The sequence below is a fragment of the Pseudochaenichthys georgianus genome, chromosome 16 (assembly GCF_902827115.2).
Source record: "Pseudochaenichthys georgianus chromosome 16, fPseGeo1.2, whole genome shotgun sequence".
In the NCBI taxonomy this organism is placed as follows: domain Eukaryota; kingdom Metazoa; phylum Chordata; class Actinopteri; order Perciformes; family Channichthyidae; genus Pseudochaenichthys; species Pseudochaenichthys georgianus.
Genome location: NC_047518.2, coordinates 15919870 through 15942129, shown reverse-complemented (window position 1 = coordinate 15942129; position 22260 = coordinate 15919870). Strand labels below are relative to the sequence as shown.

Sequence of the window (22260 nt, the reverse complement as noted above, 5' to 3'; positions counted from 1 at the left end):
TAGAGCTGTGTGGGTTGTCGGATTGCCCTTACAAGACTGCCTGCAGACGTATGGAAAAACGAACCTTGAAAGTGGCCTTCGTCGATTTTGGCTGCATCTACGTCTAATTTCTGGAAACACCAGGTGAATACCCCACTTGTCACAATAATATTATCATGCCATTGCATTTATGTGGTATTTTAGAGGTGACTAGATATTGATTAAGGCAATAGACTATGATATTCTGCTTGCACCTCGCGTGAAATGGTGGATACAGGAAGTACGGTGTCGCACTCGGCCCAATACCCGTATGTGTGTGTGAAAGAATACTACAAGTGAAAATATATGTAAGTATTGATCATGTGTTGTTTGTGCTATACGTTCTGTTTCTTTATTGTGTTAAGTGAGAAGTAAAGCTGTGAAAGTTAGCTTGTGCTACCTTTAGATTCATAACAATGCAAGCTAAGTAGCCTAACAGTTAGCTACATAGCTAGCAGTGAGTGAGCGTTCAGACACCGGCGCACACACTCAAACAGACTCGTGTGCCTGACTCTACCAACAGGTTTTCATGATTCTGTTTAGATATGCAAGTATAAGCCATGATAGCTTATTTTATTAACACACTAATTTGATATGAAAATCAATGGAGGCTGAGTTAACTTTGGAGGAAAACCTACCGTCCATGAGCTGTGTTTTATTTGTTAACTTCATATTTTTCATTTCCTAACACGTTTATTTTCCTCTCATATTAACAGTGTGGATCATTGAGACAGCGTGGCGTCCAGAGTCTCCTTATCCCGTTTTCCCACTTCCTCTGAGGGGACAGCACGGAGGAGCATGAAGAAAGAACTGCACCAGCTTCATCAACGCTGGCGTTACTGTTATCAGCTCAGTGTCATTTCATTTGACCAAATGTCTTTACATATACATTTAATAGATTGTATTATTATCCACCTTTTTGTTTTATGTCCTTTTATTTAAAACATTCTTTGAGACTTCATCTTCTGGTTCAAATTTCAATAAATGTAATTTGTATAATCACTCTTTTGTCTTTATTCTACATGAAAATGTTAGAGATTCCATTCAAATCTGTTGATTATTCATATCTTCCTCAGGCTAGGAATAGTATGTCGAATTTTTACATTTTTCTCACAGGATATAGAATGAAACAACACCGTTTTATCCATTGTGTATGAATGCTTCAGCTCTTCAGACCAACATAGTAAGATGTGAGCATGTTCCTAATTGTGTTGGTATGCAACCTAGGTCTGGTCTGTTTAATAAAGCAAATCTGCCACTTTTATATTGCAGAATTTGTTCAATTAAAGCAGTCTTTAATTGTTTGTCCTAAACATAGCAATATATGCTTTTGAAATGTAACATGTCTTTGAAAAATAATAGTATACAGTTTATATTGTGCATCACCTTTAGCTTAAAAATACATAGATGTGTTTTTTTAATCTATAAAATAAATAGACAGACACTTTATCAATCCCAAATTGGGAAATTATTTAACAGCAGCAGTGTGTTCAGGTATTAAAATATTTAAAGTTGGAACAAAGTATAAACTACACATCACAAGTATAATGCACTGCAATCCATAAGATAAGTCCGATATGTTCATGAAACTCCTCAGGAGACACCAACACTAACGTGGCCGAGTGGACTCCAGAGTTTGCTGCATGGGTTGCACTCTATGATCTGTGGTGTAGTGGGCTGTAACTCAAAAGCTGAGTAGCCAATGGGGACACACTCCTGAAAGTCCCGCCCACCTGGGATGTTTGTGTCAAAATCTGAAACAAAAAATGAGGGAACGCAAACGAGAGAGCTGCAGCGAGAGCAAAAGTCTGATCATTGAGAAAGAAGAAACAAGAACTGCAAACAAAAAATACTTATAGTTTACATGATTACACAAATGATTTGTTTGCAACTTATAGTTTTATTTTTGAAATTGATTTTATTTTGCTTGACTTTTTTCTTTTAAACTCATAGTTTTTGCTTTATTCTGAGAAAGTGTTTCTTTATCTTTATGATACAAAACTAATCCCATAGGTGGCCTTCTGGCACTATGTTGGAAATATGATGTGATATGATGGACTCTGTCACCTTTTTCTGTGTCTGTGTTTCTGTATCTACTCTCTATTCTAAAAACACTTCAGATGGTGATATTATTCTGACTTGTTTGTGCTTCAGTAATAATACCTCCCGGGAGGGATAAGAACAGAAATAGGTGTTTAAGACTGAGATGTATCCACTACAGTGCGAGACATCCAGGAGATTGATATAGTTTGCTCCACTGGACACATTAATCAAAATGTATCACCAGTATCTCATTTGGAAAGACCAGGCATAAATAAAATGAGATGGGTTTTGAAGAAGGATGTCATCCTGTCCTGATCATTTATTGCAAAATGTTTCTTGGCAAACACTGGCGGACATAGGATGGTAAGAAAAATGGTGGTGTCATCCAAAAACCGTCACTGACCTTTATTTATCAGGCTAGCAAAGACATTTAGCACCATTTTGTAAAATGCTTGTAAGTCTACCCTAAATAATCAGAACCAGTGTTTCCCTAGGTTTACAGCTTTTGGGGGGGCGGGGGGTGGTGCTGCCAGGGCGGGATGAGGGTGTTTAATCACTGCAGCGTTTCGCTGAGCTTTCCCCCGGTAGAAATCTCTAGCAGGTGAAAGCTGCGTGACGCTACAAAGGGGCGTGGCTAAAGCAGAATCAGCCTGTTTGCAAAAAAAACTTCACAGACATGTTTTGTATCGGTATGGCCCTATAATATATGTTTCCAATATAGCAATAGGTCCACTTTAATAAAAGAGCACATGTTCAATGTGAAAATTGACCGTAGATAGATTATTTTCAGTTTCGATTTGGCGATATAGGCCATAAAAAAAATTCCGTTGGGGTGGCGCAGCACCCCCAAGACAATGGTAGGGAAAACACTGAGAACAGTATATCCGCTAGGCTCATAGGCGGCGCCAGGGGGGCGCTATGGGGTGCTGCAGCTCCCCCTAGGATAGCCATAGCACCCCCAAGAAATGTATGTCTTTTTTTATTTTTATGTGTGAAATTGATCATTTGAAAAACGATTGATTCAATAATAATATGCTACAGTACACATACTTCTGGGTCTCTGTGTTTCATTCAAGCTCGGCTCTGTGTGCGTGCACGAGCGAGAGAGAGCGCCCACTGGTACCGGAGATTGTTGTTGTTGTTGTTAGCATCTGATGCTAGCTAGCTATGCTAACGGATATAAGGAGCTGTTTCCACAACAAGGTGGAGGGAGAGCTCTCTCCTGTCAGACTGAGAGGCTCAGGTGAGCTAAAGGACTGTTGAGTGTTTTGTTAACTTTAGTCTAAGTTATCTCAGTGGGTCTCAAACGGTTTGGTCATGATTAATGTAAACAAGTATTTCCGAAGCACACGTTTATATGATCATTATAGGCATACAAAAATAAGAGAATAAATGAAAAACAGGTATGAAATACTATATGACAGTAAAACAAGAATACAGTTTAAAAGGGGAGTGATAAAAGAAAATCTGTTTACAGTTCTGTTTCATATGGGTGTTGAGAGATGTATCCATAGATCTCTTCATTTTGATCTCAAAGTGCACCAGATTGATGCTTTTAACTTCAATATTTAAAAAAAAAACTTCCCAGGGGAACATCCCCACACACCACCTATAAAAATAGCATTTACCTCTGCTTACACCTATATGCCGTGAGCTGATTATCGAGCCTTCATTCATTGTAACAGTCGCAGGTACACTGTGTATTTTCGTGGGGATTGTTGCAGTAGAAAATTCAACTGTAGCGACCGGTACATTAATTGGAAACCCTAAAGTAAATGTTAAATGTAACCTCTTAAAGCTACTACACCCGCTAATAGCAATGCTAGCAAAGGCAGTTAGGAAGCATATGTGCGAAGCGTAAGCCGTCACCAGATAACACAATAAACCACAGATAGTATTACGTTTTTTATAGATTAAAGAACAACAGATAAGACACCTAGAAACTAAGCTAGCTGTTTCCCCCGTTTTGCAGAGTTCATGCTAAGCTAAGCCAACCATGTGACAGCTCATATTTAACTGTACATTATTGAGAGTGGTATCAATCTTCTCATCTAACTCCCAGAATGAAAAGGTTTGTATCCAAAATGTCATACTATACCTATATTCTGGCCACAAAGGTAGCCTAAAAACATAATGCAGGCACTTAGCTTTGACTCAAGCTAATCTTGCAAATCTCAACAAGGCTTTGACAAAAATCCATGGAAATTAAATAATGGATTTGATTAGTTCTGCCGATCCGACACAACATCTACAATTTGAATTCTCACAATACAATACACTTGTAAAACATTGCTCTTTTAATTATTTGTCAAGGTAAATGACAGCATTACAGCGCGATGTTCATGCACCTCATCAATTTAGCCATGTCTTAAAAGAGACCTCTTAAGGAATTTCCACAAAAGAGCCTCAGACTTATCTAGTAACCAACAGGAAAATAATATGCATTTTAAGAATAACTTTTTTTAGTGACCCAAAAATAAAGAAAACAGACAAGAAAAGAGAAAATACTGCGACACTATCTGCTGTGTCATTATATTGTTGAACTGAAACTATGTTAAACTCAGAGTATAGAAGCAGAAAACAGCCGCCCGCTCAGCAGCATTGCTCAGCATATCACAGCTTATCCAATCAGCTCTTCCAGTCACATCATCCCTCTTCATCAGAGTGCCTGATGTTTCTCTGCCGGCTGTGCGCACACGCTGTGCACGCGCTGTGCACTGTGCACTGTGCTTCAATTCAGTACAGTCAAAAGTCTGCCTTCACTAAGCTGTTTGCTCCCAAAAGCTAGCTCTGTGCTCGCTACTCACTCTCTCATTCTGAATGATCAATCTGCATCTCTGCAAATGGAAAGAGAATGAGGGCACACAGGAGCTGTCAATCAACAGTCAACAGGTCAATGGTTGCATGGACAATTGAAATGCACGTGTGTAATATGCCTCTTATACAACAAAGCCTGGTTTCCTGTAAAAGACTGATTATTAGGAATGCAGCAGAAAAAAAAGATTAAAGTGGACCTATCATGCTATATTTGAATAATATATTGTAGGGTCATACCTATACAAAACATGTCTGTGAAGTTTTTTTTTCAAAATACCAAACAGATCATGCATTTTAGCCATGCCTCATTTCGCTCTATTTGCTCTATTCCAGCCCTATTTTTGCAAGGGCTGATTCTGTGGCAAATGAGCTGCAGCTGACCACGCACCCTGCAAAGGAGGGGGGCGAGGCACGAGCGTCATGTTACCATGCTGTTACCATGCTGTTACCATGCCACGCAACCCCCCCATTGCCCATATAGGCGGAGCTCCTTGTTTTTGACGTCAGAGATATTTCAAATCTGTATCGGTCTGTATCAGATCCGTTGCAGCCCCGTTTTTAGAGATTTGGGTATGGAGGAAAAGAGAGAGGGTGTGTTTTCTGACACTTGGTGAGTTCCCTGACACACCAGAGACACATATTCATGTATAAAAGACGTACAAAAGTGCATTTTGCATGATAGGTCCCCTTTAAAGGATCAATGAAGGGTGCATGACAATAAATAAAAGATAAGGAAAGGCCTTACCTGAGTGAGTTCAGGTATGTCATTTTTGTCTATTCCCACTTGCTGTAAAAGAAGACAGTGACCAAACAGTTACCAAAGCAGTTTAAGATAAAGCTGATATTCAGTAATATAATATGCTCTGCAGGCTACCTCAGCAATTTTGAAGAATTCTGAAACCCGGATCATTCGTGCCAGAAATCTTTTGTAGATCTCCAGCCCGTCTTTGCACTGGCTTCTCTTCATCTGGAAGAATTTTTCTGGATAACAGAGGATTTAAATGTTAATATTTAGGTTAAGGAATAGCTCTGGTGATATTTTATGTTTCAATAAATCACATGAAAAGAATAAACCAACAATGGATCAATCCTGCTACAACGTATTTTCTGTGTAGCAAAAGCCTGATATATTTTATTCCTCTGTGACAGAGCTCCGCTGTTGTCCAAACAAAATTAAAAACACATAAGTGAGTAAATCTTCATACCATGCAGCTAGGCAATTTAGATAATTTAGAGTTGAGCCATCATGCAGTGTTCTGCTGCTGTCAATACTGGCTAAAGTACCAGATCTGAAAATAGTGCAGACAAATGCTTCTGTTGGAGTATTTATCACTAAGAGCAAAGGGCTCAGCTATTATAGAAAACTACTATTTCTTTTCAACTATAGATTTGTGTAGTTGTGACTCATTTTTAAAGATTTATTTTGTCAGTACTGGAGAAATAATATAATTAGGGTGTAGCTGAGTGCAACAGTAGTAGTAGTGAAGCTAAAAAGTATTAAGAAGATAATACAATAACCTAATCTTTTAACGTTAATAAACTGTTATTCTTTTATTATTTAGGTGAAAGGGGTGATTTGTACCTAGCAGGTTTATAATGCCGTCATTGTAGCAGGCATATAACTTGATCAGATCTTTGAAGAGCAGGAGAAAGCAGGCGTTTATCACCCCGTTGTTCAGTTCTGGTGCATGCACCTGCGACAAAACAAAAGAAACAGTGTGATTAGGATTTTGGATATGATTATAAGGAACACAAACTAACTTTTAATAATAAAAACAGTAAGTATTGCATTTAAAAGACAATAAAATCCTATTAAAGTCAAATCATGTTATAGGTTAACAGTCATATGTTACATCCACAAAATACATCTACACCATATTGAAAAGTTCCAGATTAAACACCTCTATCCTTACAATGATCAAAACTTGACTAGATTATAAATATACCTTATTTAAAAAAGAAATGTGTTTATACATTTTTAAGTTTTGCTTTAAATAATCTCCATAAAAGGTGCTGCAATTTACAAGTTGTCATGATGCTTCTACGCAGCTTTTTTCTGATCGTGTTTATCCCTCATAAAGTTCAGTAACCGTTCAAAGTGACTTTGTTCCCTATTAGCGAATGTCACTCACTTCAAAATCCAGCAGTGCGTCGATCTGGCTCTGGAGGGTGGGCATTCCTTTCAACAGCTTCTCCACTGCCATGGTCCTCATCACTCCCTCAGCTCTGACACACAAAGAAATAGAAAATGTCACAACCAAGCACCAGCTCTCAGACTGACTGTCTACTTATAGAACCTGTCTGCACCTGTTCAGTATCCAGTACCTGATCTCTATCCTGCATTTATATTTGGCCTGAGGGACTCTGTGTCTGCCAGCTAAACAGAACTGTTCCCTCTGTAAACATGATTAATGACCCACTCTGTGTTCATCTCTGCACTCAGTACACTCAGTGGTCATTTTCTCAGTTATTACTGAACTTAGTCTTATTCCTGTGTCAAATGTCCTCCATCATATTTAATCAACCTGACCAAAACAAGTTGTTGAATTGTGTTTTAATTGAAACTCTTACACATTATATTTAAGTAAATCTATTTGAGACACAATATCAGCTTTTTGCTTTCTTCCAGGTCTTGTCATTTCAAACTGTCTTTATTATGTAAAAAAAGGCATTATCATGGTTAGCTTCCTGTCCTGATATGGTGCGTGGCACAGGACACTAAACTGCTGCATTAGAACAAAACTGACTATTTGTTTCAGTTTTAGTCTCGTATTTTTTCGTCAACAATTTTAATAATTGGTCTCGTCATTTTCTTCTGTTAGTCATGCAAACAAAGTGGTTAAGAAACATTTTTAAAAGGCACTATTTTGCTTTTTGGGGGTTTCCCTTTCCTATAGTGTATTCTAAAGGTTTGTGTGCATGTAAATGGTCTGCAAAAGCTAAAATCCCAAAGATCCCCCCAGAGAGAATTCCTCTCCCAAACACATTCCTGAACCGCTTCCATTGGACTGGATGTCATTTTTTAGGGTTTTTGAACAAAATAAACATTGCATTCCTTACACATTTATGAGACCCAAGTGTGAGGTGTGTTATTCTGATCGATATGGAGTTCATGTAAGAAAGGGGCATTTTTGAAATCGATAAGCTAAAAATCTATAGTCAATAGAAATTCTGTAGTGTGGCACGGAAGTGTTGCGAGAGAAGTGAAAAAGGTACCCTTTCTTGACTCGGACAAAGTCAAAAGACATCTGTCTGTAGGCGAAGGCCTTTGTGTTCAGATAGCGGCTGTAGCGTCTGATGAACGTGGACATGTCGTAGCCTGAGGAGGAAACACTCATCAGTAAAACATATTCACAGTCTTCAATGTCAACTCAGAGCAGGGTATGTGGAGGCTCTTAAAATGCCTTGAAAAAAAAGACAGAGCCGAGATGTTTCACAATGTCAGGAAACGATTAGATTAATGCAACAACTTGAGACAGCGGGAAACAGCTAGCATTAGCATAGGTGGTAGCAATGATCTACTTATCGAACTCTTGGCAAAGAAGCGAATAAGCCTTTTTTTGTATTACTTAACAATACAGAGTACTTTACTAAGGATTCCTGTTTTCTTTATGGATTTGCAAGTTTCTTAGCACCTTAAACCCTTGGTTAGATTGATACTGAAGTATTAAATGTAATCCGGATTATAAAGTCTTTAAAGGTCCCATGACATGGCCATTTCTACTGATCATAATTCCATTGTTGAGGTCTACTAGAATAGATTTACATTGTTACATTTTCCAAACTCACATTGGTTTCTCGTACAGCATCTCTGAATAGTATGTGTATTCACTCTGTCCTAAACGGCTTGTTGGAGCTCCTGCCCCCCCCTCCCTGTGAGCCCACTGTGCTCTGATTGGTCAGCTCGCCCACTCTGTTCTGATGAGTCCACCACCGTTACAGCGGAACATCAGTGAGTATGTGTTACAATGGCGTTAGCAACCAGAAAATGACACCAGTAAGGACAAACAGATGAGAATGCTGCGTGGGGTCTGGGTGCCGTGTTGGCGGGACGTTGCGTGGCTCGCTGCTGTGAGGAGCGGACAGTGTGAGCTGGCTTGCTGCGGGGGATCTGCGAGACAGTAGGCATTGCGAATGGATGCGGGAAAGGGGGGGGGGGTGCTGAGGGGGCTGCAGCACCCCCCTCTGCGAGGCTCCACTAGCAAGAAGTGTGAAATAATTGATGACAGAGAACCAAAATGAAGGGATGATAAGGGTTGAGAAAGATGGTTGGAGAGAGAAGGAAAGAAACACAACCTACCATGGGAGCCAGTTTTGTCCAGGAAGTTGCTGAGGTTGAACAAGGTGTTTCTAGATGCCAGGAACTGCATTAATTTCTGCAAGAAAGGACACATACAGTACACAGGCTTTTTTTCTCTCTCCCAGACAGAAAATGACAGATGGTGATTTGTCCCGAATTTCAGCTATGGCAAAAAAGCTTAACATTACATTACATGTTACTTATTAGACGCTTTTATCCAAAGCGACAAACATACTCAATGCTGTGGGCAATCCCCACAGGAGCAATTTGGGGTGAAGTGTCTTGCCCAGGGACACAACGACATGCTGACTGCAGTGGGGTTTGAACCTGTGACCCCCTGATCCCAAATAATATTAACTGAAGAGAACAAATTGATTATTATTTTTGCCAGAAAATTCTGCACTACACCTGCTGAAATTTGAAACCATCGCCGGAGGTAACCCCCCACGTCCCCTGTGCCCGATAAGGTGCATAATCCTGATTCAAGATCTTTTGCAGATATGACCTAATTTGACTTATATCAGAGAAAGTCCCTGCTTACCATACTAAGAAGCCTAAACAAATGCCTTTCACATTGAATGACTGTCCAACATTATGCATTGCAACAATAGCAAGGAGTGCAGACAAAGCACGGACAGGCATAGGAAAGTCATTTTACTTAAGGGGTGCGGTAAATTGTCAACGGGGGGGGGGTTGCCTCGCTGCGGGGACACGGTGGACCTCTGTCGTCTGTCTGCGCAACTTCAATGGTGCCGTTGAAAAACACATTAAGGGCGGTGCCGGCCGTGAGCGAACCGAGCCGGCCGTCAACAGCCCTTGATGACCACCCCCAGCAACCCTACTTCCCGCGGCTATGTGGACAGGTACTTTAGTGCTTTCACTGATGTAGCATCTACTTTCAAAATGGAGATATTCAAAGAAAATAAGCCTGTGCCATGAATAATTCCTTTGTCAAAATTAACAAAAAAGTCAGAAATTGTAATAAAATGATACACTGCTAATTATACAGGAAATAAAAGTGAACTTTTACTGAATTGAATTCCCAGATCATCAATATATTAGACTCGGATTTGCAGGACTGTAACTGCCAGTGCCCAGTTACTAGTTTGCTTGCAAAAATTAGAATTTTGACGCACATGGAATTCAGTGTTTCCCCTACCATTGTCTTGGGGGGACACTGCGCCACCCCAACGGAACCCCGTGCCCCCCCTGAAATTCAAGGTGTTTTTAAAAAAAAATATATATATAGGCCTATAGCGCCACATGATGAAAATAATCTATCTACGGTCACTTTTCACATTGAACATGTGCTCTTTTATTAAATAAACAAAACGCTTATGTTATTTATCCAATGTATGTGCATGTTTCAGTGTCCACTGCATCGCTTTGCACATTCACATTCTCTCCTCCGCTCTGCTTCTGAAACACACACACACACACACACACACACACACACACACACACACACACACACACACACACACACACACACACACACACACACACACACACACACACACACACACACACACACACACACACACACACACACACACACACACACACACACACACACACACACACACACACACACAATCACACACACTCACTCATAGTCAGAGACAAGAGCAGAGGAAAGGAGGAGAACAACAAAGTATAAAAAAGTAAAACAAATCTGCATTATAGCCCCGAGCTCTGCTGTTGGTCATTTACGTTTATGTCCCCCCCACTGTTCAAAATCCCGTATGTGTCCCAGACTCCCCCCCACTTTCAAATGCAATTATTATTATTATTATTTAACCTCAAGCCGTCATCATCACGGAGGAGCACACAGCCTCTGTGTGTGTGTGTGTGTGTGTGTGTGTGTGTCTGTGTGTGTGTGTGTGTGTGTGTGTGTGTGTGTGTGTGTGTGGCACGAGCACACAGAGAGAGAGCGCGAGAGAGCGCGAGAGAGAGAGAGTTTAAAAGGGGAGTGATTAGTAAAATATGCATAAATAAAAAGAAAGAAAGCTAACTAGGTAACATAAGATAAGAGAGAGGAGTTTATAAAATAAACAAGTTTAAATGATTTGTTATTGGTTGTGATCATATTCTAAAGATGTTTGGATTAATGAAATATACAGTTCTGTTCCATGAGTGTTGAGAGCTGTACCCATAATCTCGTCATCTTGTGCTCAAAGTGCACCAGATTGATGCATTTAACTTCAACATTTAAAAAAAAAAAAATACTATAAGTATCATACTATAAGTTTGCCAGGCATTATACACTACACATTTTCTTGGATTGCACCATCGTCCTAACACATAATACCGTACTTTTCGGACTATAAGGCGCACCTGAATATAAGCCGCAGCAGCTAAATTGAATGATGTGTACATATATAAGCCGCACTGGACTATAAGCCGCAGGTGTTGTAATGTTTAATTACCATATGTAAGGGCTCGTGCACAGAGGGGATTGTCGGGAAAGAGATGGCTGTTTGGGGAAGCTCTCAAAACCAACGAACTCTTCTTCGTCACTGTCGGAATCGAACAGCCTCTGAAGGGCCTCAGCTGTGGCGGCGTCCTCCTCTTCATCATTCCAGCCTTTCGGAACCCGTTGGTGCTTTTAGCATGCGACCAGTTTTGGTGAATGATTTATCGCCGCTAGTCATCCACGCCTCCCACTGAACGCGTAGTGCCACTTTGAACGCACGATTGACACTGATGTCGAGTGGCTGCAGATGCTTCGTTTGCTTTCCATAATGAGGGTTTGTGCATAAAAACTTCCTTTGCACAAACTGTCTCGCTCTCGTAATTTCTGTCTGTCTTGCTCTCGTTCTGTCTCTCGTACCACTCTCGGTTCCACTTTTACTTTGGCGCGCTACCTCTCACTCTTTTCCGGCCTCCAGCTTTTCCTGCTGGAGCCCGCCGCTTAAAGGTGGGGGGCGCGGACCGGCCATAGAGCCCATAGAGTTAAAGGTGGTTTACTGTAACCTGTAAAATCCATAGATTTAGGAGGTCCCCTAGTGGCCGTTAGCTGTAAAAATCCATAGATTAGCCGCACCGTTATATAAGCCGCAGGGTCGAAAAATGGGGAAAAAAAGGCGTGGCTTAAAAGGAAAAGGGATTCAAATCGAGAACTATTTCCATTTCCACAGACCCCCTGTTTTGTGTGTCCCCCACTTCTCAAACCAAAGGAACTTCCCCCCCCCCCTGCACGGACCGCCATCATCGGACCGCCCGCATCCCGCCCTGGCAGCACCCCCCCAAAGCAGTAAACCTAGGGGAAACACTGGCATCCATGATTGACGGAGACACAGACATTTCCACAGAGTAGTGTGAGATCGTCTGCATAACAGGTGCACCAACAGTACTGTACATGATGTGATAAGAGCACCAAAGCACACAATGTAAAAAGTCAGTCTGGAGTCCTGAAAAGTGTCCTTATCTCCAATGGATTACACATATCAACAACATTAAACTCATTGAAAAATGCCCAGTGACAAATGAACACACTATGTCAGCATCTACTTGTTATATTTCCATGATCATTTTCAAACAGATGTCTCCATGTTAAACATAATGAAGGAAGGTTTGATGGTTATTTAAATGGCTCTTCTCTGTGCTTTCAGCAGTCTACAACACAACTGTAAATTAGTATGAGAGCTGTGATGCTGTACAAGTCTTTTTCATTAGTGATCGGAAAGATATCCTGCATCTGAGTAGCAACGCTGCAGACTGGTAGGGTGTGAATACGAATGAGGAGAATAGGGAACCCAACATTAAATAGGCTCTCTCTGCAGCCCTGCATAAACAACCACATTGATACATGTCGACATAAAGCATGTCACACACACTGCTGATGCTTATTTAGCGGCTACATTCACAAAAACCAGAGCACACTAACATTAGGGATGGTTAAGAATCCTCCCAGGAGAAATGGGACGCCTCACATTATCGCTTCTCCTCCTTTTTTATTCTCCCATTGTCTCTCCCCCTTCGGGCACTCTATCATGATCAGGCCACACTATAACAAACAAACAGCTCTCTGGAGACAGGACACACACTGTATAACCTATTCAAAGGCTCACACACATTTATGACACTGTCCCTTTAAGTCTTTGTGGCCACATTATAACAGATAATAGCTGAAATATGGGCAAAGAAAACACTTCAGCACATTATTCACACACAAACTGAGCTTTTTGTTGTGTGTGTGTGTGTGTGTGTGTGTGTGTGTGTGTGTGTGTGTGTGTGTGTGTGTGTGTGTGTGTGTGTGTGTGTGTGTGTGTGTGTGTGTGTCGATCTACTCTTTCCCCCCTGACACCTGCTTTATCGACAACAGAGGTTAATGCAATTATCTCCATCTCACTAAATCTGTTCTGCTTTTCACCCAATGAATGCTGGGAGGGCATTGGGTTCTTTCAGGGGCTGTAAAGGAGCATCTGTGTATCTCCCTTGATGCCAGTGCAGAGGGTTTCCATTTCTCCAGCTGACAGGACATGAATGGGGTCAGGGGTCAGGAGCAGGGAGCTGATTTTAGAATGCTGCTGAGGTCATAATGTCATCTATGAGGCAAAAGTCAAAATCCAGTGTTCTATTTTTATTTACCTTAAAGGTGGGGTAGGTAAGTTTCAGAAACCGGCTCGAGATCGCTAGAATTTGAAAATACACAACCGGAGAAAATCTGCCACTTCCTTACAGAGCCCCTCCTCCAACACACACGAACGCGCACATGACCAATGAGGGCACGAGATAAGTTTGTGCCCCGATGGAAGGCTGACAGGCAGGTAGGCCATCCAGTTATTTTAGCCGGGCCGGCTAAACGGATTGGTTGTACTTTTTACAGTATCACGGCTTCTACAGATGACATTTTTTTATGGATTTTTTGTCAAAGCACTTAAGACATTCATTGCTATCGGGATGTTAAGAGCATTCCATGGAATATAACACAAAGTGTATCTCGAGCCGGTTTCTGAAACTTACCTACCCCACCTTTAAGGTAGCTTTAAACCTGAAATTAAGCAGGTATTTTGGGTAAATGTTCAGGTTAAAATGTACGCGTAGGTGATCATTACATTACATGTCCTTTAGCAATCAATTTGGGGTTAAGTTTCTTACCAAAAGCTGCTGGTGGTTGAACTACTGACCCTCTGATTGGTAGATGCCCATTTACCCACTGAGGTGTACAAATCAACACCTTTCATGACACAGACTTAATGGAACATTTGTTGAAATAAAAAAACCATCATATTCCAAACCATCTGTCAGCATCACATGTATGCAATTAAGTATCAACCAATTGCAGCTCTTCATTGAATTTATTATTCAAGTTTATTATAACATATATAATATATGATCCAAAAACATCATATAGTAAAATTACACTGAAAGCGAAGATTTTACCGCATAAAAATGACTTTTACTTGATATACTTTCAGTGGTGACAGTACTTACATACTTTTACTTAATAAGGTTTTGAATACAGTAATTGTACATGCAGTGTGGTTTCACAATGTGGTATTAGAACTTTGACATCATTAAATGATCTGAATACTTTCTCAAATGTTGTGAAAAGTAAGTATGAATTGGTAGATAAAAACAAATGCCCTGTTGTTTCTCTTGTTTTACCTAACAGCATAATCTTTGCACATTGTGGATGACACAGTAGCATGCAGATTCCTTGGCCAAAAGGGGATCAAAAATACAATTTGAATTTACATGCATGATTTGCAATCTGAGCTCCTGGTACGGTGTGTTTTCCAGCAGGTAAGTGTGTACACTGGGTCGTGTGATGAAAATGATGCCCTACTTTGCTTTTGACATCTTCTGTCTGCCCTACTTTACCTGACATCTTCCCAGTACCACCAGCTGTCTCTACTGGGGGGCAAAATAATAAGTTGTGACGATATTGTGGGGTTGACTATTGTTGACTATTATAGAGAAAAAATAATCCTAGTATTGTCAACTTTAAAAATACATCGCTTTAATGATTTTCACCCTTTGAAACGATGAACACTTCCGAAATCATGACAATATCTTGTTTCATATCACTATAATATAGATGTATCGCCCAATTCTACCTTAGCGTAGGGTCCATTGCTCTCATACTTCTCCAGACATGAGAACCAACATGTACTCGGTGTGTGTGTGTTAACTGTATCCTCACCTCATTGCCATTCACCATGAGGTGGTGTGTGGTGATCAGGGCTTTGTAGACCACCACCCAGCTGGCGTTGCCGACCCTCTCCAGCAGCGTGTCGGCCAACGAGGGGATGTTCACATTGGTGTCCTGGGTGGCCTGGACCAGGTCTGAGGAGCATCAAAGAGAGCAGGAGCAGAAGTGTGAGAGAAATGATTGAATGAAGTAATGATAACAGATGGGTGAGAAATTGCAGACAGGAGGGTGTTAGAGTTAATGTGCTGGGACTGCTGCATCTTATAGCAGCACTCTCTCGCATTCTAATTTCTAGTTTAATTCTGCATTTTCCTGAGCAGTGTTTCCTCAAAGAAACAAATGTGTGAAAATCGAGTAAGATGTTTTTACTTGTGTACACTTTTACAAATGTTTTTCAGAAAATAATCATGGCAACAACATCTTTGTCTGACTTTAAAAAAACATAGGTTAGGTGCAGGCCCGCCCCTCCCTACACGCAGATCATGCAGACTGCGTGGGGCCTCATCTTGCGGAGGGGGCCTCACCTGATGCGCAAATGCAGCGCACTTAAGCAGGGGCAGCCCTGGTGTCTTGGGAATGTTTTATTCTCCAGGTGCTTCACTGTCTTTTTATAACGATGCAGATATAAAAACACAAATTGGAAAACCTGCTGCGCATGGTTCGTCTAGTCGGTGTATGTTTTCTGAAGGCTCTGCATGCATTGTGAACCAGGTGAAGATGTTTCATTATTGGCATGTGTGTTGGCATATTTGTGTGATTATTGCATTGTCTACCACCATATTATCAACCATTTAGTAATGAGCACATCTATTGCAAGCACAAGGAGCTCCTCTTTATCAACACAATTGCTTCTGGAGGCTGCAGTCCTCCATCTTAATGAAATGTATTTACATAAGTGCTTCACATTTTGCCACTTTAGTCACACTCACTGCTGTACAGTACAGGCAGAGTGGAATATTCCACAGCAGAGAAACAGCGAGGAACCAGGAGTGGGGTGGGGGGGGGTTGTATTACAGATCAGACGATCAGCTTTATGGAACGGATCAGACAGAGCTAAAGAAACAGAGAGAGACTTGTCCTGGGGAGTGTTGCCCTGATAAGCCCTGATGCAATACAGCTGACTCTGTAAATCGTATATCCATGTTCTTATTCATATGATATTCAATCAAATGATCACTTTTACTGCTAAAGACCCCTTTACCTGTTTGTTATAATACAAGTATTAAATAATCAATTTAAAGATAACTGTTATATAATCCATTTTATGTGGGAAATACATTAACACACATATCAGTGGAAGGACACGAGTACAATCATTTTGAGGCATTTTGTTCAAAGCTGCACTAAGCAATATTATTTTATGTGTGTTCCCTTGAAGCATTTTAGCTTCTTTTAGCTCATTGTTTTGGTTTTACAGCCACAACTTTACTGATTTGGATTAACACTTTCATCAGTATCATTTTTAACCTATGCAGGCAGATTTCTACAGTGATAGAAACTGTACACCCACCAAACCACAGACAGACAAAGTTAGAAAGTAGAGCATATCCCAGTTAAGTGCCAGATATTTCACTCAACAGAAGGCGGAAAGCAAGACAAAGTTAGTATTAATATAGAACACTTGTTGGGAGGTGAGAAACAGGCACTGAATCATGGCTCATGTCTAATGGATGTGTCTGTTAACATATTCGCTGATATTTGAGTAAGTAACAATATGTCAGATCATTCTTCACCCGCGGACTGGCTGATTCTCATTACCATGGCAATTTGAATAATGCTAGCCAATTATGTAACTTGTTGTTTTTTTCCTAAATAATAATATTACATGGTATTTTGATGGAACCTTTGCAAGAATTCAAAGACGCTTTACACGCTAATAAATGAAATAACAACATCGTGTAAAAAAAATCCTAAATTGGAGGAAGTGGAAGTGGCAGGGGGGTAGATGATTAGCAGTTCAACGCGGGAGTGAAAAAGGTGACTTTTGAGGGTGTTTTTTTAACGATAGGAGTGTGTTCAGGGAGTTCAGAGGGAAGGGGGGGGGCTACAGCGAAGGCCCTGTCGCCCATGGTCCGGAGCTTAAAGTTATGATCGGTTAGCATCAGCAGACCTGAGGCGACGGGTAGGGGTGTGTCTTAAAGGGGGACACAGAGTTGACAAGGTTGTTGATGGATTTGTAAGTGAGACGTTTTTGAAGTCAATCCATTGTTTGGTGGACTGCCAGCGGAGGTGTGTGGTCTGAGGGATCGCTGGAGGTGAGCATGCGTTCAGCGGAGTTTAGACATGTTTTTTTCGTATGTATGCAGGTCAGCCATAAAGGATGCTGTCGCAGTAATCCATATCAAATGTGTGAGCTGTCCTCCATGGCAAACCTGAGGTCATATCTTCAGAGACAGTTTGAGGAATAAGGTAAGTAAGTAGATGTGCATGCGTGATGGACACAGAGGGAGATCAAATATGACCGGCCTCTTTTTAAAAGCCTTGATTCAGCAGAGCAGAGCATCTTCTATTGAGCCCTGTGATTCATTAATAGTGTCACATCCATCCTGCATGGTTACTGCCAGCAGACTGAGGCAGCAGAGAGGTGTCTATTGATTCTGCCTGGCTTAATATAGAATAAATGGCAGCTCAACTGCAAACACGGAGCAATCTGTCACAAGTTAGAACGACATGAAATAAATTGGATTTTGACAACTTCTTAAAGTTTTGATGTATTGTATTTTTAAATGATACAATAAATGCTTAATTTTTATAATTTCTTTGTACTTTATACCACAGTTTTACAGCTGAATATTGTTCCAAATAAATACTTATATTTGTCCTGCTTGAGTAACGTTTGCTTTAAAATAATACCCAAGTGAAAAAAAGGATTTAGGATGTTTAAAGGGGACCTATCATGCAAAATGCACTTGTTGATGTCTTTCATACATAAAGATGTGTCCCCGCCGGTGTGTCAGGGAACTCACGCAGCGTCAGAAAATAGAACCCTCTCTCTTTTCCTCCATACCAACATCTCTAAACACGGGGCTACAACGGAGCTGATCCAGATTTGCGTCCGATATGACTTAATATCGGAAATGTGGACCTACGGCACTATCAGAAAGTTGCTATCAGAAACAATGCCCGACTGTTTTGGACGTAATATGGTCGGTGCATGTTTACATTAGCATCGCTAACACTCAGAGCTAACCTGTACTGGAGAGCATGTGTGTGAAGAAGCAGGAAATAAAAAGGAACTCACCTTGTGGTATAACCGGTAAGAGAGAAAGCCTTTGAGCTCCAGACTGTTTCAGAAATAACCCTTGATAATCCATGATATGGCGTTTCATCACGGCAGTATTTAGTTTAGACAGTAGCTGCCGGGTCCCGCATGAGCTCAGCCCCCTCCTTTTTATTTTATCAACTCTTTTTATTTGTTAAAGCTTTATACCCAAAATCAGCACTTTTGAAACAGGAAGTGAAATAGAGGGATATGAGGCATGGCTGGAATGGGTGATCTGTTTGGTATTTTGAGCAAAACACTTCATAGACATGTTTTTAATATATTTTTATATATCTGAGACCTATGCTATTGCCTACAAACAGCATGATGGGTGCCCTTTAATATAATCCATTGTTGGGGTTGTTTTTTTAAAGGGATTTGTTAATAATAATAAAAATATAGAAAATCAGTCTTATCCTTACCTTGATCACAATAACAACTACAAGTTGGACATGAGATTTCAAAGCCAAATAAACAACGTAAAAGATCTTTACCCAACAATCTTTAAAATCATGAAATCATCCAAACATAACTTAAAGACAAGCATATGGATTTGGTGAAAAAGGGATAAAACCAATTTGCACAATACAGATTGAGCAATTGTGACTAATGCTAATAAGGAGCTGTTTCTAACAAAGCCATTTAGTTGCCTTGAATTGATCAAACTACTTTAGTTGTTTCCTTTTCCAGGGAGGGTGTTTACGGCTCGGTTTGTTTGTCTGTTCGTCTGACTCTCCACTGGATTACGGAAAAACTACTGGCCCGGTTTTCATGAAAATAAGCTCATGGAACAACCCGTGAAATGTTGGCGCAAATCCGGATAACAGGACAATACAAATATTATATTTCACTTTGAATACCATTCCAAGATTCACCTTATGTTGGAACAACAACTCAGAAAAAGCAATCAAAGTTTACTTTTTAGTGTCCGCCTATTCCATGTTTTGACCCAAAGCACTTGAACCCACCAAAATGGGAAGAACGACTTCACTACTTGGGAAATGAGGACCTGCGAGGAGCATGTAAATCCACCGTTGGCCTTGGCTGAGGTTTGTGCTTTCCCAATGAGTCTGGATTACTCTACATCCAGACTAAAGATGGAGATGGAACTAGTGGTAGATGAAGAGTCTCAGGATTTAGTGATTCTCTTTATCATGAGAACTTTGACCAGTGATTTTCAGTTCCTGCTTTATATTCATGTTTTTATTCCCATGAATAAATCAAGTCCAGCAGCCCACAGTGAGTGTAGATGTAAAGGGACTGCACGAACATTCATGCAAAAACGCATTCAAGGTCACTTTGCTTTGACAGCCGAGCTACAAGTCTGCTAGCGCTTTCCATCATGCTTCCATCATGCGTAATGGATGCTGTGCATGTCCTCCTCAGTAGTAGGAAACACACGCACATATAAACATGCACACTGCACACACACTCCGATTGAGAAGGATAATCCCTACAGGGCTGATGAGTCAGCGTCATCCTACGCGTTTCTTCTCTGCGTCTCTTTCTGTCTCTCTCTCTCTTGTTTCCCACAGTGAGGGAATCTGCTTTTGCCAGACTGCGAGACGAGCTGCACAGTCACGACCATTACAAATCTACATTAATCCATCCCCTTAATCATGTCCTAAAAAGAGTACAATAAGAACATGAGAAGGGCTGTAACTCAAGTGGAGAAATATGTTTTAATGATTTGTTGCAGCCTTATGGCATGTCAACTCATGTTGGAAAAGGTGCTGGGTGGATTATTGGGAGATATTGAAGCATGCAGCCGAAAAGACTCCTGCGGACAGAGAAAGAGAAAGTGGCGGAGAGTCTCCGCTCTGATTGAGATGCTGAACAACAATTCAGCATGAAGTCCTGACTCACCGTCTCCCCCCTCACCATCCTTTTCAATTATTCATGTTTGAGTGTGAGCAAGAAAGAGAGGCAGCTCGATATGTGGCCCTTCTCAAGCGCTAGCACACAGATAGTCACGCTGAATATCAATTACTGGCATACTTGGATACAAATTCCATATCCTGCATGTTGCAGAATGAAGCAAATTGAATCGTAAATTTGTTATTACTTCCCTGCCAGACTAACACATAGTGACATACACCTTTTTCATACGATCAATACAAAGTTGTTCAATTCGAGTGACAACATTTCTAAAATAATATTCCATTGATCTAGTATTGATTTTTCATAAACCTGAACGCACTTTAAAAACACTTTCACCAATAGCAATATCACAGATGAACACACTCACATTGCCTATCCTCTGGATCAGGGGCTGCATAGTGTTATTATTTTTAAAGGCAATCATTGTCTTACGTTAAGGACAATAAAAGGCTCAGATAAATACGAAATATAGAATATTTATGTTTAAATACATAATATTAAAATACTTATTTTGGCAAAAGAAATGAATTGGCACGCTCTCGAGGCTGTTATTGTGGGAGTAAAAGAGGAAGTCATGTGACGTGGCATAGAGAAGAACACTGGACTTTTACCCAGGAAGCGGCTTATGTCTTGTGTGAAACTAAAGTCAATGTTAGCTTATTTTATGAAGGTAGGTTAGGTTACATAACCTTACACAAGGAACATAACTCAGTCATGTTATAATGTGTTGGATAATTGACTTAACGTTGCATTCATAATGTTATTCGTAACAGACTTCTCGTAAGGAACATGTTCCGTAATGTACTTAGCATAGGTTGCAAGTGTTATGGAAAATAATATTTGGTGGCCTTTTCTGTCACTGAACAATACGTCTTTTTTTCTGCTTTAAAATGCATGTTTCCATTAGCAAATCAAATGTACTGGATATGTGGTAAAAAGATTGCATGAATAACCCTGCAAAAAAAGCATTCCCTTGAATTCCCTGGCCTTCGAGGTCAGGTTGCAAGTTAAGTAACATACTTAATAACTCCCATACTTAAAATGTGTTGCAATGTACATAACTAAGGTAACATAGGTAACATGTTACAATCGAAACATTTCCTGTAAAAAGTTCCCTATAGTATACAGGGTTTGTTGTTTAAGAATGTGCAAAAGTGACCCTATAGTGGAGTATGGAGATTGTTGTAGCAGGGCCTGACCTATCGGACCTATCGGACCTATCGGACCTATTTTCCGGATGGGGTGTGAGAATTTGTAGCTGTTACACAAGGTTATTCGTGACGTGCAGATTACAAGAGCCTCAACGCATTTGTTTTTGCTATATATTCCACACACACATTCTTCCCTGCTCTCATTTACAGAGACAGCACCTGATCCGTCATTTGTGCAGCCCAGCGAGCAAAAAGAGGACAGCATGTCACATCCTCTACAGCGTGCGTGCCGTTATAAAATGAGAGGGAGGAAAAAACATGAGGAAAAGATACCTGTCAGAACCACAGGCACACTGGCACACACGCAGGCCACATACACACAGAGAGAGACTCAACTCTTTAGAATGGAGCCACGCATGAGTCAGACTCAGAACTCTTGTTTTAGAAACGCTAAACAAATGTATGCACAATATGCAGGCTCATCTGTTATGCATGAAATGTCTGCTACAATTCTCCCAAAATGACATAGTTCCATGCAAAAAGCTAACCCTGGGGACAACGACATGAACTGATCCCTTAAAAGAACATGTCCCCGTTTGGCCACAGCTCTTAATAGCTTATAACTTCA

The 22260-nt window shown here is 40.6% G+C and overlaps 1 protein-coding gene across 2 annotated transcripts in view; it reads right to left on the bottom strand.

Moving 5' to 3' along the window:
- The window catches only part of LOC117460557 (clathrin coat assembly protein AP180), a 46207-nt gene that overhangs the window by 11856 nt on the left and 12091 nt on the right, over positions 1-22260 (bottom strand). For both annotated transcript variants that reach the window (XM_071205813.1, XM_034102061.2), the window contains exons 3-9: positions 15330-15472; positions 9179-9254; positions 8095-8197; positions 7011-7104; positions 6461-6572; positions 5753-5859; positions 5624-5665 (exon numbers count right to left, since the gene is read on the bottom strand). In XM_071205813.1, the coding sequence (XP_071061914.1) occupies positions 5624-5665; positions 5753-5859; positions 6461-6572; positions 7011-7104; positions 8095-8197; positions 9179-9254; positions 15330-15472 (677 nt within the window). The remainder of the gene's footprint in view (positions 1-5623; positions 5666-5752; positions 5860-6460; positions 6573-7010; positions 7105-8094; positions 8198-9178; positions 9255-15329; positions 15473-22260) is intronic.